The sequence below is a fragment of the Tetrahymena thermophila genome, assembly GCF_000189635.1.
Source record: "Tetrahymena thermophila SB210 genomic scaffold scf_8254611, whole genome shotgun sequence".
Classification (NCBI taxonomy): Eukaryota; Ciliophora; class Oligohymenophorea; order Hymenostomatida; family Tetrahymenidae; genus Tetrahymena; species Tetrahymena thermophila.
In genome coordinates, this window is record NW_002476381.1 from 413914 (window position 1) to 428806 (window position 14893).

At 19.9% G+C, this 14893-nt stretch overlaps 7 protein-coding genes across 7 annotated transcripts; 5 read left to right on the forward strand and 2 right to left on the reverse strand. All coding sequences in view use genetic code 6, as the record gives it.

Moving 5' to 3' along the window:
- Window positions 1–494: 494 nt before the first annotated feature.
- TTHERM_00483410 (papain family cysteine protease) lies at window positions 495–1830 on the forward strand (the record flags this gene model as incomplete). The annotated part of the gene is made up of 3 exons (XM_001017454.1): window positions 495–1065; window positions 1132–1201; window positions 1473–1830. The coding sequence occupies 3 exons, from the start codon at window positions 495–497 to the stop codon at window positions 1828–1830; spliced, it is 999 nt and encodes a 332-aa protein (XP_001017454.1).
- A 1886-nt stretch (window positions 1831–3716) lies between these two features.
- TTHERM_00483420 (hypothetical protein) lies at window positions 3717–4059 on the forward strand (the record flags this gene model as incomplete). The annotated part of the gene is made up of 3 exons (XM_001017455.2): window positions 3717–3855; window positions 3944–3951; window positions 4018–4059. 3 exons carry the CDS (start codon window positions 3717–3719, stop codon window positions 4057–4059), a joined length of 189 nt encoding a protein of 62 aa, XP_001017455.2.
- Window positions 4060–7896: 3837 nt separating this feature from the next.
- TTHERM_000483429 (hypothetical protein) lies at window positions 7897–8199 on the reverse strand (the record flags this gene model as incomplete). Its single annotated transcript, XM_012797955.1, has 1 exon — window positions 7897–8199. One exon carries the CDS (start codon window positions 8197–8199, stop codon window positions 7897–7899), a length of 303 nt encoding a protein of 100 aa, XP_012653409.1.
- Window positions 8200–8536: 337 nt separating this feature from the next.
- Window positions 8537–9216, forward strand: TTHERM_00483430 (hypothetical protein; the record flags this gene model as incomplete). Its single annotated transcript, XM_001017456.1, has 2 exons — window positions 8537–9089; window positions 9152–9216. The coding sequence occupies 2 exons, from the start codon at window positions 8537–8539 to the stop codon at window positions 9214–9216; spliced, it is 618 nt and encodes a 205-aa protein (XP_001017456.1).
- Window positions 9217–9699: 483 nt separating this feature from the next.
- TTHERM_00483440 (hypothetical protein) lies at window positions 9700–10744 on the forward strand (the record flags this gene model as incomplete). Its single annotated transcript, XM_001017457.1, has 2 exons — window positions 9700–10197; window positions 10526–10744. 2 exons carry the CDS (start codon window positions 9700–9702, stop codon window positions 10742–10744), a joined length of 717 nt encoding a protein of 238 aa, XP_001017457.1.
- A 1089-nt stretch (window positions 10745–11833) lies between these two features.
- On the reverse strand, window positions 11834–12234 carry TTHERM_000483449 (hypothetical protein; the record flags this gene model as incomplete). Its single annotated transcript, XM_012797956.1, has 2 exons — window positions 11834–12023; window positions 12188–12234. 2 exons carry the CDS (start codon window positions 12232–12234, stop codon window positions 11834–11836), a joined length of 237 nt encoding a protein of 78 aa, XP_012653410.1.
- Window positions 12235–12502: 268 nt separating this feature from the next.
- Window positions 12503–14740, forward strand: TTHERM_00483450 (hypothetical protein; the record flags this gene model as incomplete). Its single annotated transcript, XM_001017458.2, has 3 exons — window positions 12503–13052; window positions 13417–14144; window positions 14402–14740. The coding sequence occupies 3 exons, from the start codon at window positions 12503–12505 to the stop codon at window positions 14738–14740; spliced, it is 1617 nt and encodes a 538-aa protein (XP_001017458.2).
- Between the last annotated feature and the right edge of the window lie 153 nt (window positions 14741–14893).

A 14893-nucleotide genomic window follows, 5' to 3' on the forward strand; every position in this document is an offset into this window, starting at 1 on the left:
TATATATATATTTAGAGAAATTATTATTATTAAACTGATATAAATAAATTAGTGAATCATGATCATTTCTTGTTAAGCTTTATTTAATGGAAATACCTTAATTATTAGTATATCAATATTTCAATTAAATAACTTTTTAGAAATATCTTTAATAGGATTAAAAAATAATTAATTTTTGATTATACTAAATTTAGTAGATCATAATTCTAACTTAAAAAAAAATAATTACATTATATTACTTTTGCCTTCTCTTTTTTGTGTAATTAAATTAAATTCAAAGATATTAAGTTAAGCTATTAGTCAAAAAATAGTCTATAAGCATAATTTTAAGTTAAGCTTTTAGCTTAACACTCACCTTTTGAGTGAATTAAGATGTAAAGATATAAACAACCCCCTTAAATTTTCTCTCTTAAAAGCGAAGACCGCCAATCTTTGAAAAGAAGTTATTTAATAATTATTAAAAAATTAAATAAATTATTGATAATAAAAAAGATATGAAAATTGTCTTCGGAACTTGCATATTATTAATATTGACTAGTCTTATTGGACTAGGCTATCTTAACAACCAATCTACACCTTTAAGCCAACTTATCAAAATAAAACCTTAATTTGAACATTTCAAGAGTAGATATAACTTACAATTCGATAATAACTAGGAAGAATAATATAGATTAATTATATTCCATGAAAATCTCAAACAAATTGAGCAAGACAATAATGATTCTGACAATGGATTTGTTTCTGGTGTTAATAAATTTTCACATTTAACTGAAGAAGAATTCAAAGCTAAATATTTGAATCGTCGTTAAAGATCTGCTTAAAACTTTTAAAACTATCCAATTCTTTCTTCATAAAAAAACACTAATGAAAAACTACCAGAAAGTGTAGATTGGAGAAAATAAGGTGCAGTGTCACCTGTTAGAGATCAAGGCAATTGTGGTTGCTGTTATGCCATCACCTCTGCAGGAGCTCTTGAAGGCTTGCATAAAATCAAGACAGGAAAGCTAGAAATCTTTTCTCCTTAATACATTATTGATTGTTCTAATGGATAGTTTGATAATGCAGGTATTACAACATTTATAAATTTATATATTTAATTATTAATTTATTTTCAACTAAATGTTATTAAAGGATGTGATGGAGGTACTTCTGCCGGTGTATTTTAATTTGTATAAAAACATGGTATCAATTTAGAATCAAGGTAAAAAATGTTTTAAAAGATATTATTTAAAATAAAATGAAATAAATATTTAAATAAAATAATAAAAAATTACTGAAATGGTTGATTTAAATTAGAAAGAAAAATATTTTGGAATTTGAGTTAATCTAAAAATAACTTGTTAAAAAAATATTAAAGAAAAAAATCAATTAAAAATAAAGAAAAATTATGAATTGTTTTAGAAACAAAATATTCATCAAAAAAGCTTGTAAAATAAATACTTTAACTAATTTTTATCTTAAAAAATACTTAGATATCCTTATTAAGATAAATAAAATAAGAAATGTTTGAACAAAGAAACTATCTCATTTATTAATGGTTTCAAAGAAATTCCTAAAGGAGACTGTAAAGAAATAGAGAGAGTTCTTTCTAAACAACCTGTCTCTATTTCTATAGATGCTAGAAAATTAAAAAATTATTAATCAGGTATTCTTAAACAATGCTCTAAAAAAATTAATTTAGATCATGAGATTTTAGCTGTAGGCTATACTCCTGACTATTTCATCTTAAAAAATTCCTGGGGAACTGATTGGGGTATTGATGGATACTTCCATGTTTCTAAAGATAATACTTGTGGTACTTGCGATGATGCTGCTTATCCTACATTGTGATTTTAATTTAAAATATAAGATATTAATTTCTTAATTTATTCAGTTGTTTGTTTTTTTTTTTGTTAAAAAACATTTAAAGTAATTATATTTTATTTATAAATTAATTAAAACAAATTTTGAGAAATATTTTTAATATTATTTAAATTAAAAACCAAAAAAAACAAATATTTTTAAAGTATGACTTATAAAAAAAAATTTGATCGAAATATTATTGTAAGTTTAAATAAAATCCTAACTTTTATCATTTTATATTAAATCAATAAGACAAATTTAGGTAATTCTATCATCTTGAAATTAATGTGAGCATTCTTATTATAATATCTAATGTTAAAAATCAATATTCTAGTTAGTATTTGGTAGAATTTTAGCATAAAATGTAAAAAGTTTATTGTGTAATAATAAAAATATTAAATTCATATCTAACTGATTTTTTTAAGTTCGTTTTGCTGAGACAGCATACAGTTTTTTAAAAAAATTATTTATTTTGTATCTATATATCAATATGTTTTTATGTAAGTAAACTATATGTTTTAAAAATTAGAAATTTAAAAAAAAAAATCTTTAATGCAAATATTAAAATTTTTTTGCAAGATTAGTATAAAAATAATTTTCTAAAAAAATAAATATATTTGGAATTAGTTACAATATATACATTAGATAGAGTAATAGCTTGCTTGGTAAGTCAGCATAAATATTTGTATTTTAAATAAATTAACAAAAACATAAAAACATATTTTAAATTATTTAAAGTTTTGAATAACCCTCAGTTATGAAAAATATTGAATTAAAATAGCAAGTTATTGAAATTTATTTTAATTAATTTTACTTTTTAAAATTAATACAAAAATATAAAGGTGTATGTATTGATAAGATTAATATTGATTATTTAATAAATAAATATATTATAAAAAACAATTTTTTTTTTTTTGCATGATAAAAAAATTATTAAATTATTAATTAAATAACTAAAATTATAAAAAAAAATTTTAAACATTTAATATCTACAAAATTAAAAACAAACTTCTACCAAGACACAGTAAAATTTAAAAAAAGTATAAAATCCATATTTAAAGTAGCTTAATTCAATTTAATTAAAAAATTAATAATGAACAAAATATCTCTGTGTTTTTAGTCTCAGACATTAGAACGTAAATATTAGAAATAGGTTACTAAAATATACAATAAAATTTTTTAGAGGCTAATTATATGTTTTGCTATAATGGTCAGTATTCCTTCATTGATTATCTCTATATATATAAATAATCAACCAGGAATAATAGTAAGTTTGACAACCATAGGAGGTTGTTTTATTTTTTGTTTTTTCACAAATAGATATTCGTAATACTTCAACATCTGGATTAATGCTGTTAGCCTAATAAATACGATTTTGATATACATATAATTTGTGGTTTTGTACAATGATATCAATGTTGAAGACAAACGCTACCCTTTTTATATTGGAGGAACATACATCTGTCTAAAAACTACATTGGCGTACATAAGTCCTCATTTTCTCTTAACGATTACATAATTTACTGCTTCTAATTTTTTGTAAGCTATTATTTTTAAGATTTTTTAGATTGAATTTTTAAAAGTTGTATTATTTACAACAATTATAAATAACATTATATATTGTTTATTTAATTTTGCTATTAAATAGAATTATTTGGGCAATATGGGATAAGTAGTTTACTAATTACAAATATACCTTTATGGTGTCATATTTATTTTGGGTATACGCACTCTATTTAATACAAAAGAACAAGAGATAAATATTTTTGCATTAGATTTCTTAAAAAGGATGGTCTGAGATAATAAAAAGATTTATCTCTTAAAGTATAATAACACTTAAGTATGATGAAAAAAATAATGAAATTAAATTTGATATGATTAACAACAAAGCTTAAAAACTATTGGGAGTTAATAACGCTGAAGATTTCAAAGTATTTTCAAGAAAATCTATAACTTATAACCTCATTGAAGATTGTGGTGAGTATTAAGTAAATGAACATTATATTCAATAAGGTATATTCGATTAATTAAAATTAGCTTAAAAGGATTAAATGTAAAAGAATACTCTTGAAAATAAAATAATTTAGATATTTAAAAATAGTTTACCAAGTAATTAAAAGAATATGAGAAATTCTAAATTATTAAATGAAAAATTTAGTCAATTTTAATAAAAAGGTAGAAGTTTTAGTGTTAATAATAGTACTGCAAATAATTTGACAGAAGATTCATTTTATGCTTTATATCAAAAGAGTGAAGGATAAAAATTCTAAAAATTGTCAATAAAAGCTTCTAAATTTTAGAATCAAACTGATTATTATTGTTGTTTAGCTATTGAAGAAATAAATGACTATTAAAGAAATGACATACTATAAAATGTTAGCAGAGACAATAAATAAAAATTTTTTGAGTTCTGTTTATATTTAGGTAATAATTTATTAAATCTCTTTTCCACAATTATTTAAATAAAAGATAAAAATTGTTTATTGAGTAAAATAAATAAATTGACCTTTGTTTTTATTGAAATAAAAAATTAATAAGATTATAGAGGATGAAAATCTCCCATTCACTAAATAAACTACTAAATTACCCACTGCATTTTGTTTATTTAATAAATATATTTTATAATATAGGTGAAAAGCTTTAAATAATAATTTAAAATATAAGCAATTAGGCTATTATCTAAGTGAGTATAGTTTAGTGCTACAATAAAATTTATAATTATAAAGATTAGACTAAAATAATTCAAAACTAGTTTAATAAAAACTTTTAAAACTTAAAAGTTACATAAATATAACTAGGAGATTTATAAGATAAAATTATTCAAGGGTTTGCTGATAAGGTCAAAGAAGTTGACATCTAAATTTCATATATAAGATGTCATTCCTCTACTTTAATAAATACATAAGTAGATAAATTAATGCAATTAATATTTAATTTAATTGAAAACGCTATTTAATTTTAGACAAGGGAAAGAGTGTAAAATAGCTTTTGTAAAAATATGAATGAATTTTCGTAAATAATAATGTAAAATTAAGTATCTAAAAAAAGAAGTCCTACAAATCAAAAAAGCTATTGTAATTTTGGATAGCAAGTTTTTAATAGTAACAATTTAGGCATAAACTACAATACGTAATTATTGAATCAATCAAAAATCTAACAAAATATCTACATTGAAGAAGAAGATTCAAAATCTAGTTTTAGCTAATAATATCCTTATTCAAGCAATGATTTTGATGAATTTTATTAACAAAATAAAGTTTTAGATTCAAATTAAATAGAGATATAGTTTGAGCTTCTCTTAGGAGAATAGGAATTGTCTAATGTTATAAAAGTAACTGTTAAAGACCACGGTATAGGAATGTCTCTAAACTAAATGTTAAAAATATTTCAAATTTTAAATACTAAGAACATAGAATTTTCTTCTGAGTATTAAAATAATAACTTTTTAGGATGGAAAATTAATTATCATATTATTGGTAACCTAGGACCTTTTTATAATTTCTTTATAAAAAGCGAAGAAAATTAAGTAAATTAAATTAAATATTTTAACTTAAAATGAATTAATAAAACTTAGAATCTCCATTAACTCGAAAAAAATAATTTTAGAGTTTTTTGAAAATTTAAAAAAATAAAAATTTTTATAAAATATCATTTTAATATTAAAATTTAAAATAAAAAGGGATTAGAGTATCACTTCTATGTTTTTTAGGATATCAAGATATTATAGGAAAATAATCTAAAATAAAATATAATTTTCAAAAATATTTAATTTGAGATTTCTTTAGAATATTCTAATAAGAATTTTTATAATATCAACAGAATTGACTAATTAAAAGATTTAGTTAATAGATAATTAAATTTTTCAAATCTTTTAAGTAAAAAACTTGGGAAAATATCTCATTAGTAGACTGAATACTCCCATAGAAGTTAGCATAATAAGAGCTAATCAATTTATCAATAAAACCTGTGTCAAAATAAATTAAATTGTCAAATAAGCAAATAAAATACAGAAAGGTTAATACAAAACACTACTTTTAATAATAGTTAACTCATATACAAGTTTATCTAGGATAAAGTTAATATCAACAATAACCTTTAAAATAGTAAAAGTAGCTAATATATTTGATAATTAAAACTAAATTAGAGGTCAAAGTTCAAACAAGCCTATTAAAAATAAAATAAATTATCAAATATTTTGATTTAATTACTTCTGAAATTAAACAAGATGATATTAAGAGAATAAAATTTACTGAAAAAATGAAGAAAATTCATTGAATTTTAAACTATAAAAATAAATTATACCTCTATATTTTTCTATCAATTTTTAGATAGAATGATTGATTGATTGATTTTAGATTTATTTATTACTTGATTTGAATTATTAACTAAGAAAAAAAAAAATTAAAAGCATATTTTTAATATAAGCTCGTCTTATTGGATGAGGCTATCTTAACAACTAGTCTATATCTTTAAGTCAATTTATTAAAATAATACCTGAATTAGAACATTTCAAGACTAGATATAACTTAAAATTAGATAACAACTAGGAAGAATAATTAGATTAATTATTTTTCATATAAATCTCATACGAATTGAGCAAGGCAGCAATAAAAATGTCAACGATTTGCTTTTGTGTCAACAAATTTTATCATTTAAATGAAAAAGAATTCAAAGCTATATATTGAATAGTGGTTAAAAATCTACTTCTAACTTTTAAAGCCATCTAGTTCTATCTTCTTAAAAGATCAATGATGAAAAACTACCAGAGAGTGTAGTTTGGAATAAAAAAGGTCATTTTGGTTGTTATTATGTCCTTACCTTTACAGGTGCTCTTGAAGCTTCTATAAAATTAAGGCAGGAAAGCTATAAACCTTTTGCAGGTTTTGCAACATAAATTTGTTTATTTAATTACTATTTTTATATTTAAATAAATTTCACAAAAAGGATATGTATACAAATATGGTATCAACTTATAATCAGGTAAAAATGTTTTAAAATATATAATTTAAAAAGTAAAAAGATAAAAATAATAACTGAAACGTTCATTTAATTTAGAAAAAATAATTTTACTTTGTATATTAAAGTATTTATGTGAGTAAATAAGATGTTTTAAAATTACAAATTTTTAGAAATAAAATCTTAAATATAATTTTTTATTATATATTTGGAACGAAATATCTTAAAACTTTTATAAAAATTTGTAATTATTAAATTCAAATAAACAATAAAAATTAAAACAAAATATTAAAATAAAAAAATCAATTTGAAATAATTATATTATCTATATTTTTTATTCTTTAATTTACTTATAATCTCCTGTTTATGTTTCTTCTTTTAAATTAAGATAATTGTTATTCAACAGTTTTTAAAATATACTGTTAATTAGATATAATATGTGTTATTAAAAATTATTTTATGTTACTTTATTTATTTTTTTTTTTAGAGTAAAAAAAGAAAAATTTGATTAAATTTAGATAGTTAATAGACAATAGTCACACAGTTATGAAAAACACAAATTAATATGGAAAATGTTAGAAAAATATTTTTAAATAATTTTATTTTTTTAAATTAATACTAATATGTAAGATTGAATGATAAACAATCTAATAAATATTAACTAAAATTCATATTGATATATAGCTTAATGAATAAATAGATTAAAATTAAAAATTTTATTTTTGTTTGATTAAAAATATAAAGAATTTTGAAGTAACATATTTATTTATTATATTAATGCTATTCTAATTTATTTACATTACTAAAATAAAACAAAAAAACTTTAAACATTAATTATCTGTTAAAGTAAATACAAACTTCTACATAGACACAGTAAAAATAAATTAAAGAAAAACCCATATTTATAATAACCAAATCCAATTAAATTAAAAAATTAATAATGAATAAAATATCTCTAACCTTCTAGTCTCAGATATTAGAATGTAAATACTAAAAAGACTTTACTAAAATATACAATGTTATTTTTTAGAGGCTACTTTAATGTTATATTTTTATGATCAGTATTCCTTCAATGGCTATTTCAATATATAAATATAATCAATCAGGAATAATAGTAAGCTTGATATCCATAGTTGGTTTATCTTTTTTTTACTTTGCTACAAGGAGATATCCATAACATTTCAACATCTGGATTAATTTTCTTAGCCTAATGAGTTCTTTTTAGATTTATCTACAATGTGCGGTTTTGTAAAATGATATAAATACTGAAGATAAATTCTAAACTTTTTATATTGGAGCATAATACATTTGTGCAAAAACTATATTGGCATACTTAAGTTCTAATTTTCTTTTAATGATTACATAATTTATTGCTTCTAATATTCTGTAAACTATCTTCATTTTTAAATTATCATCTTTAAAGACTTTTTATATTGAATTATTGAATTTGTATTATTTACCACAATCTCAATTTATTTATTTAATTAATTAATTAATTTTGCTATTAAATAGAATTATCTAGGGAATATGGAATAATTAGTTATCTTTTTACAAATATATTTTTATGATGTAAATGATTTTCTGGATATTCACACTCTATTTGATACAAAGGAACAAGAGATAAATATTTTTGCATTAGTTTTCTTAAAAAGAATGGTCTTAGATAATAAAAAGATTTATCTCTTAAAGTATAATAACTATTAAATATGACGAAAAAAATAATGAAATTAAACTAGATATGATAAACAACTAAGCTAAAAGACTATTAGAAATTAATAATCCTAATGAATTCAAAGTATTTTCAAGAAAATCTATAATTTATAGCCACGTTGAAGAATGCGATGAGTATTAATTATATGAAAATTATACTCAATAAAGTATATTTGATAAATTTATAGTAACTTAAAATGATCAAAAATAATAAAAGAATAGTCTTGAAAATAAATTAATTTAGATATTTAAGAAAAGTTTATCAAGTAATTAAAAGAATATGAAAAATTCTAGTTTTCTAAAAGAAAAAAATAGTTAATCTTAATAAAAAGGTCTTACTTTTGATACTAATAATGATACAACCAATAATTCTCTAGAAAGTTCATTTTATGCTTTATATCAAAAGAGTGAAGAATAAACATCCTAAAAATTGTCTATTAAGGCTTCTACATTTTAGAATCAAATTGACTGCTATTGTTGTTTAGTTATTGAAGAAATAAATGACTATTAAAGAATTAATATACTATCAAAAATTGCCTCAGACAATAAATAAAATTTTTTTTAATTCTGCTTATATTTAGGTAATAATTTATTTAAACATTTTTCCATAATTATTTATATAAAAACAAACATAAAAATTTAGCAGTGGGTAAATAAACAAATTGCTCTTTCTTAAATCTTAACTCTCAAAGTTTTTATATATAATGATAATCTTCCATTCTCTAAATAAAGTACTAAACTACCCACTGCATTTTATTTATTTATTTATTTATTTAATAAATATATTTTTATAATATAGGTGAAAAGCTTTAAAATATTATTTAAAATATAAGCAATCAGGCTATTATCTATGCGAATATAATTTAGTGCTACAATAAAATATATAATTATAAAGATTAGGCTAAAATAATTCAAAATTAGTTTAATAAAAATTTTTAAAACTTAAAATTTACATAAATAAAACTAGGAGATTTATAATATAAAATTATTCAAGGGTTTGCTGATAAGGTCAAAGAAATTGATATCTAGATTTCATACATAAAATGCCATTCCTATACTTTAATAAATACATAAGCGGATAAATTAATGCAATTAATTACTAATTTAATTGAAAATTCTAATTAATTTCAGACAAGGTAAAAAGTACAAAATAGCTTTTGGAAAAATATAAATGAATTTTCGTAAATAATAATGGAAAATTAAGTAGTTAAAAATCCTACAAATCAAAAAAGCAAGAGTAATGTGTGTTAGCAAGTTTTTAGTAGTAACAATTTAAGCATAAACTACAATACTTAATTTTTAGATCAATCAAAAGTCAAATAAAAGATCTAAGTTTAAGAGGAAGATTTCAAATTTAATTTTAGTTTTAGTTAGTATCCTAATTCAAGCAATGATTTTGATGAGTTTTCTTAACAAAATAAAGTTTCAGATTCAAATTAAATAGAGATATTGTTTGAGCTACTCTAAGGAGAATATGAATTGTCTAATGTAATAAAAGTAACTGTTAGAGACCATGGTAGAATGTCTCTAAACTAAATGTTAAAAATGTTTCAAATTTTAAATACTAAGAACATAGATTTTTCTTCTGAGTATTAAAATAATAACTTTTTAGGATGGAAAATAAATTATCATATTATTGGTAATTTAGGACCTTTCTATAATTTCTTCATAAAAAGCCAAGAAAACTAAGTAAATTAAAATATTTATTTCAAATTAAAATGCATTAATAATAGAAAAATAAATAAACAATTTTATAATACATGACTTTAATGTTACAAATTTTAAAAAAAAGGGATTAGAGTATCACTTCTATGTTTTTTAGGATATCAAGATATTATAGGAAAATAATCTAAAATAAAAAATTATTTTCAAAAATATTTAATTTGAGCTTTCTTTAGAATATTCTAATAAAAATTTTTATAATATTAACAGAATTGATGAATTAAAAGATTTAGTTAATAGATAATCAAATATTTCAAATATTTAAAGTAAAAAAATTGGGAAAATATCTCATCAGTTTACTGAGTACTCCCATAGAAGTTTGTATTATAAGAGCTAACCTTTTTATCAATAAAACTTGAATCAAAATAAATTAAAAAGTCAAATCAATAAATAAAATACAGAAAGGTTAATACAAAACTCTACTTATAATAGTGAACTCATATATAAGTTTATGAAGGATAAAGCTAAAATAAAAAATAACCTTTAAAATAGTAAAAGTAGCTAAAATATTTGATATTTAAAATTAAATTATAGGTCAAAGTTCAAACAAATAAATTAAAAATAAAATAATCAAATATTTTGATTTAATTACTACTAGAATTTAACAAGATTATATTAATAGAATAAAATTTACTGAAAAGTGTTCTATTAATGAACAAAATTTATTGAATTTTAAACTAAAAATGTAAATTATTCTTAAATTAAATAGCATAAAATCATAAAAAACTCTATATCTTTCTTTCCATTTTTGAATAGAATAACTGAAGGTAAAAATATTTAATTTAAAATAAAAGTTAATGAAAATTTAAATAAAAAGAAAAACAATTACTAAAATGATCTAACTTAGTAAAAAAATATTGTTTATGATTTTGTGTAAATATAAAAATAATTTGTAATTTATTTAAAAGAAAAAAAATTAATAAAAATTTTGAATTATTTTAGAAAAAAAAAAATCTTGAAATTATAGAGGGAAAAAAATTTTTTACAAATATTATATAAGAAAATAAATTTTTAATATATACATAATCTTTAAATTTAATAATGTTTATTTCTAAATTTTATTTAAATCATTACTATTAAATAGCAATTATTATCTTTTAATATTGCAAGGTGATATTTAAAATTCTTAATAGCCCTCAGTTAGGAAAATTATTGAATTAAAATGGAAATAATAGAAATTTATTTAAATTAATTTAAACTTAAAAAATAAATAAAAAAATATAAAGACCTATAAAAAACAATCAAATATCGATTAAGATTAATATTGATTATCTAATGAATAAATATAATATAATTAACTATTTTTTTCTGCATGATTAAAGTATTAAAAATAATTTCGATATTATCATATTTTGTATATAAATAAATTATTAATTAACGTTACTAAAATAAATTAAAAAAGACTTTTAACATAAAATATCTACAAAAGTAAAAATATAAACTTCTACAAAGACGCAGTAAAATTTAAAAAAAGTATAAAATCCATATTTAAAATAACTTAATCCAATTTAATTTAAAAAATAAAAATGAATAAAATATCTCTATGTTTTTAATCTCAGATATTAGAACATAAATACTAAAAATAGGTTACTAAAATATACAATCAAATTTTTTAGAGGCTAATGATATGGTTTACAGCTTTGGTCTGTATTCCTTCTTTGATAATCTCTATATATATATAAAATATATCAGGAATAGTAGCATCTTTGTCAGCGATAGGAGGTTGTTTTATTTTTTGTTTTGCCACAAATAGATATTCATAATACTTTAACATCTGGATTAATGTTGTCAGCCTATTAAATTCGATTTTGGTATATATATAATTTGTGGTTTTGTACAATGATATTAATGTTGAGGATAAACGCTATCCTTTTTATATTGGAGGAACATACATTTGTATAAAAACTACATTGGCGTTCTTAAGTCCTCATTTTCTCTTAATGATTACATAATTTACCGCTTCTAATATACTGTAAGCTATTTTCTTTAAAGGGTATTATCCATAAAAATTATATTATATTATTTATTTAATTTTGTATCAAATAGAATTATATATGGACTATGGGATAAGTAGTTTTCTAATTACAAATATACTTTTATAGTGTCTTATTTTTTCTGTGTATATGCACTCTACTTAATACAAAAGAATAAGAGATAAATATTTTTGCACTAGATTTCTTAAAAAGGATGGTCTGAGATAATAAAAAGATTTATCTCTTAAAGTATAATAACTATTAAATATGATGAGAAAAGTAATGAAATAAAACTTGATATGATAAATGACTAAGCTAAAAGACTATTAGAAATTAACAACCCTGAAGATTTCAAAGTATTTTCAAGAAAATCTTTAATTTATAACCTCATTGAAGATTGTGGTGAGTATTAAGTAAATGAACATTATATTCAATAAGGTATATTTGATTAATTAAAATTTGCTAAAAAGGATGAAATATAAAAGAATAGTCTTGAAAATAAATTAATTTAGATATTTAAGAAAAGTTTATCAAGTAATTAAAAGAATATGAAAAATTCTAATTTGCTAAAAGAAAAATATAGTTAAATTTAATAAAAACGCCTAAGTCTTAATGCTAATAATGGTACTACGAAAAATTATTCAGAAGATTCATTTTATGCTTTATATCAAAAGAGTGAAGGATAAACGTTCTAAAAATTGTCAATAAAAGCTTCTACATTTTAGAATTAAACTGATTGTTATTGTTGTTTAGTTATTGAAGAAATGAATGATTCTTAAAGACATAACATACTTTAAAATGTTGCCAGAGACAATAAATAAAATTTTTTTGAGTTTTGTTTATATTTAGGTAATAATTTATTTCCACAATTATTCAAATAAAAACATAAAAATTTAAAAGTGGGTAAAATAAATAAATTGCCTTGATTTTACTTGAAATTAATTTTGAATAAGAATATAGAGGATTAAAATCTCCGACACTCTAAATAAACTACTAAACTACCCACTTCATCTTTTTATTTAATAAATATATTTTTATAATATAGGTGATAGGCTTTAAAATATTATTTAAAATATAAGCAATTAGGCTATTATCAAAGCAAATATACTTTAGTGCTATAATAAAATATATAATTATAAAGATTAAGCTAAGATAATTCAAAATTAGTTTAGTAAAAATTTCTAAAACTTAAAAATTACATAAATATAAATAGGAGATTTAAAAAATAAAATTATTCAAGGGTTTGCTAATAAGGTCAAAGAAATTGACATCTAGATTTCATACATAAAATGTGATCCCTATACTTTAATAAATACATAAGCAGATAAATTAATGCAATTAATCATTAATTTAATTGAAAACTCTATTTAATTTTAGACAAGAGAAAAAGTATAAAATAGTTTTTAGAAAAATATTAATGAATTTTCATAAATAATAATGTAAAATTAAATAATTGAAAAAGAAAATCTTTCAAATCAAAAAAGCAATAGTAATTAGTGTGAAAAAGTTTTTATTAGTAATAATTTAGGCTTAAACCTCAATTCTTAATTATTAAATCAATAAAAAATCAAACAAGAGGTCTAAATATAAGAAGAAGATTCAAAATCTATTTTTAAAATGTAGTATCCTAATTCAAGCAATAATTTTGATGAATTTTATTAGCAAAATAAAATTTTAGATTCAAATTAAGTAGAGATAAAGTTTGAGCTACTCATTGGAGAATAGGAATTGTCTAATGTAATAAAAGTAACTGTTAAAGACTATGGTATAGGAGCGTCTCTAAGCAAAATATTAAAAATGCTTGAAATTTTAAATACTAAGAACACAGATTTCTCTTCTGAATATTAAAATAATAGCTTTTTAGGATGGAAAATTAATTATCATATTATTGGTAACTTAGGACCTTTTTATAATTTCTTCGTAAAAAGTCAAGAAGACTAAGTAAATTAAAATAAATATTTTAACTTAAAATGCATTAATATTATATCATATTCCTCCCCTCCATTCACTTGAAAAAAAATAATTTTTGATTTACTGAAAAAATATTAAAAAAATAATTTTTTGTAAAACATAATTTTAATATTAAAAATAAATTAAAAAAGGGATTAGAGTATCACTTCTATGTTTTTTAAGATGTTACAATATTAAAGGAAAATAATCTATCATAAAAAATAATTTTCAAAAATGACTAATTTGAGCTTTCTTTAGAATAGTCTAATAAGAGTTTTTATAATATCAACAGAATTGACGAATTAAAAGAGTTAGTTAAAAGATCATCAAATATTTCAAATCTTTTAAAAAAAAGTAGGAAAATATCTAATTAGTTTACCGAATATTCCTGTTTGTATTATAAGAGCTAATCAATTTATCAATAAAACCTTAATCTAAATAAATTGAATAGTCAACTCAGCAAATAAAATACAGAAAGAGTAATACAAAACTCTACTTATAATACTTAACGCATATACAAATTTATCAAGGATAAAGTTAAAATAAATGATAACCTCTAAAATAGTAAAAGTTGCTAATATATTTGATATTTAAAACAAAATTATAGGTCGAAATTCAAATATTCTATTTAAAAATAAAATAAATCGTCAAATATTTTGATCTAATTACTACTGAAATTCAACAAGATTTTATTAAGAGAATAACTAAATAAGTGTTCTTTTAATGAAGAAAATTTATTG